This window comes from Myotis yumanensis, unplaced genomic scaffold (genome assembly GCF_028538775.1).
Source record: "Myotis yumanensis isolate MYYU_CA2020_CCGP unplaced genomic scaffold, mMyoYum1.0.hap1 SCAF_10, whole genome shotgun sequence".
In the NCBI taxonomy this organism is placed as follows: Eukaryota; Metazoa; Chordata; class Mammalia; order Chiroptera; family Vespertilionidae; genus Myotis; species Myotis yumanensis.
The window spans coordinates 40,813,824-40,815,742 of record NW_027223761.1 but is presented as its reverse complement, the minus strand read 5'-3'; the positions used below and the strand labels follow the sequence as shown (position 1 = coordinate 40,815,742).

General features: G+C 41.3%; 1 protein-coding gene across 1 annotated transcript; it reads left to right on the top strand.

Moving 5' to 3' along the window:
* The first annotated feature begins 719 nt into the window (after window positions 1–719).
* On the top strand, window positions 720–1,676 carry OR52D1 (olfactory receptor family 52 subfamily D member 1). Its single transcript, XM_070426743.1, has one exon. The coding sequence runs from the start codon at window positions 720–722 to the stop codon at window positions 1,674–1,676; it is 957 nt and encodes a 318-aa protein (XP_070282844.1).
* The last annotated feature ends 243 nt before the right edge of the window (window positions 1,677–1,919 follow it).

Below are 1,919 nucleotides of genomic sequence, written 5' to 3'. Positions count from 1 at the left end.
CCATTTGGTATATATTTGGGCAGATATGTTACAAACACAGATTAAGCCATTAAAACAGTATGACATTGAGGCAGACATCAATGGTATGTTATTAAGAGTTGTCATAATTGAGTCTTTTAGTGAATATTGAGCAAAGTGTCTAGGTACAGATAAAGCCATGTTGTATGGAGGTTGCAATTGTGTAAAGGCATAGTACCAAGCTCAATAGACTTTTGCAGAGTAGTGAATGAATAAAAACTATGAATAAGACTAAGGACTAAATTAGAGTGGGAAGGCTTCTGGGAGGCTTGCCTGGTACTTTAAAACTAAAAAGGTAATAAAAAAATAAAGAAAAGGGGATCCTTGGAATGGAATAGCATACACTAAAAAAAATAAACAAGAAATTTTTTCTCGATGTGGACAAAAGAGAGTAAATGATGTGCAGGATGTGGTAAGAAATAAATCTGGGAGGATTAGACAAAGGAAATGCTTATATTCTTAGCTTGGTGCTTGGAACATAGAATTCAAAACATGAATTTTTAATATAGAAAATGGCAGATGACAGAATGGATTATGTGTAATAGTATCCGTTAAGATTCTCACACACATTAATACCAATAAATATTTTTCTCAGACTAAAATGGATTACTCAGAGAAAGATCATCATTTTATGTGAATGAACCAAATACTTTATGTTATAGGACAGGTGCACTATCATCCTCTTTTATTTGCCAGGCAGGATGTCAACTTCCAACATTAGTGATGACAGTCTCCCAGCCACGCTTTTTCTGACGGGGATCCCAGGTCTGGAACGGGCCCACATCTGGATTGCCATCCCCTTTTGTGCCATGTATCTGGTAGCACTGGCTGGGAATGCTTCCCTCATCTTGGTGATTGCCATGGACAATGCACTGCATGCACCCATGTACCTCTTCCTTTGCCTTCTCTCACTCACTGACCTGGCTCTCAGCTCCACCACTGTGCCCAAAATGCTGGCCATTTTGTGGTTCCATGCTGGTGAGATTTCATTTGGTGGATGCCTGGCCCAGATGTTTTGTGTCCATTCTATCTATGCTCTGGAGTCTTCGATTCTTCTTGCCATGGCTTTTGATAGATATGTGGCTATCTGCAACCCACTGAGATACACAGTCATCCTCAACCACACAGTCATAGGCAAAATTGGCCTTGTTGGGATATTTCGTAGTATAGCCATTGTCTCCCCCTTCATCTTTTTATTGAAGCGCCTGCCCTACTGTCAGCACAGAGTCATGGCACACACATACTGTGAGCATATGGGCATTGCTCGACTGGCCTGTGCCAACATCACTGTCAATATTGTCTATGGGCTGACTGTGGCCCTGCTGGCCATGGGCCTGGATTCTATTCTCATTAGTATCTCCTATGGTTTTATACTCCGTGCTGTCTTTCGTCTTCCATCCCGTGATGCCCAGCACAAGGCTCTGAGTACCTGTGGCTCCCATCTTGGGGTCATCCTGGTCTTCTACATTCCTACCTTCTTCTCCTTCCTCACCCACCGTTTTGGCCAACACCGAGTCCCCAAGCATGTGCATATCTTTCTGGCTAATCTCTACGTGCTGGTGCCTCCTGTGCTCAACCCAGTCATCTATGGGGCTAGGACCAAGGAGATTCGGAGTCGACTTCTGAGACTGCTTCGCTTAAAGAAGATTTCAGTATGAATTCTGAGAAAAGGTTGGAAATAGAAGAATAAATTTGTATGGTAGCTATCTAGATGCATTTGCATGTGCGGAGACCTATGATATGAGAAGAATGTTTTTAAACACTGTTATTTAAATTTATACAAGTATGCTATGTTTTATTATATGTGCATGATCTAAAAAAGAAGAGAAAAGGCCAGGTGAGTTGGAGATATTAATAATCACAAAAAAGTATCTTTTTTCTGAGGCTCCTTGAGCAATTCT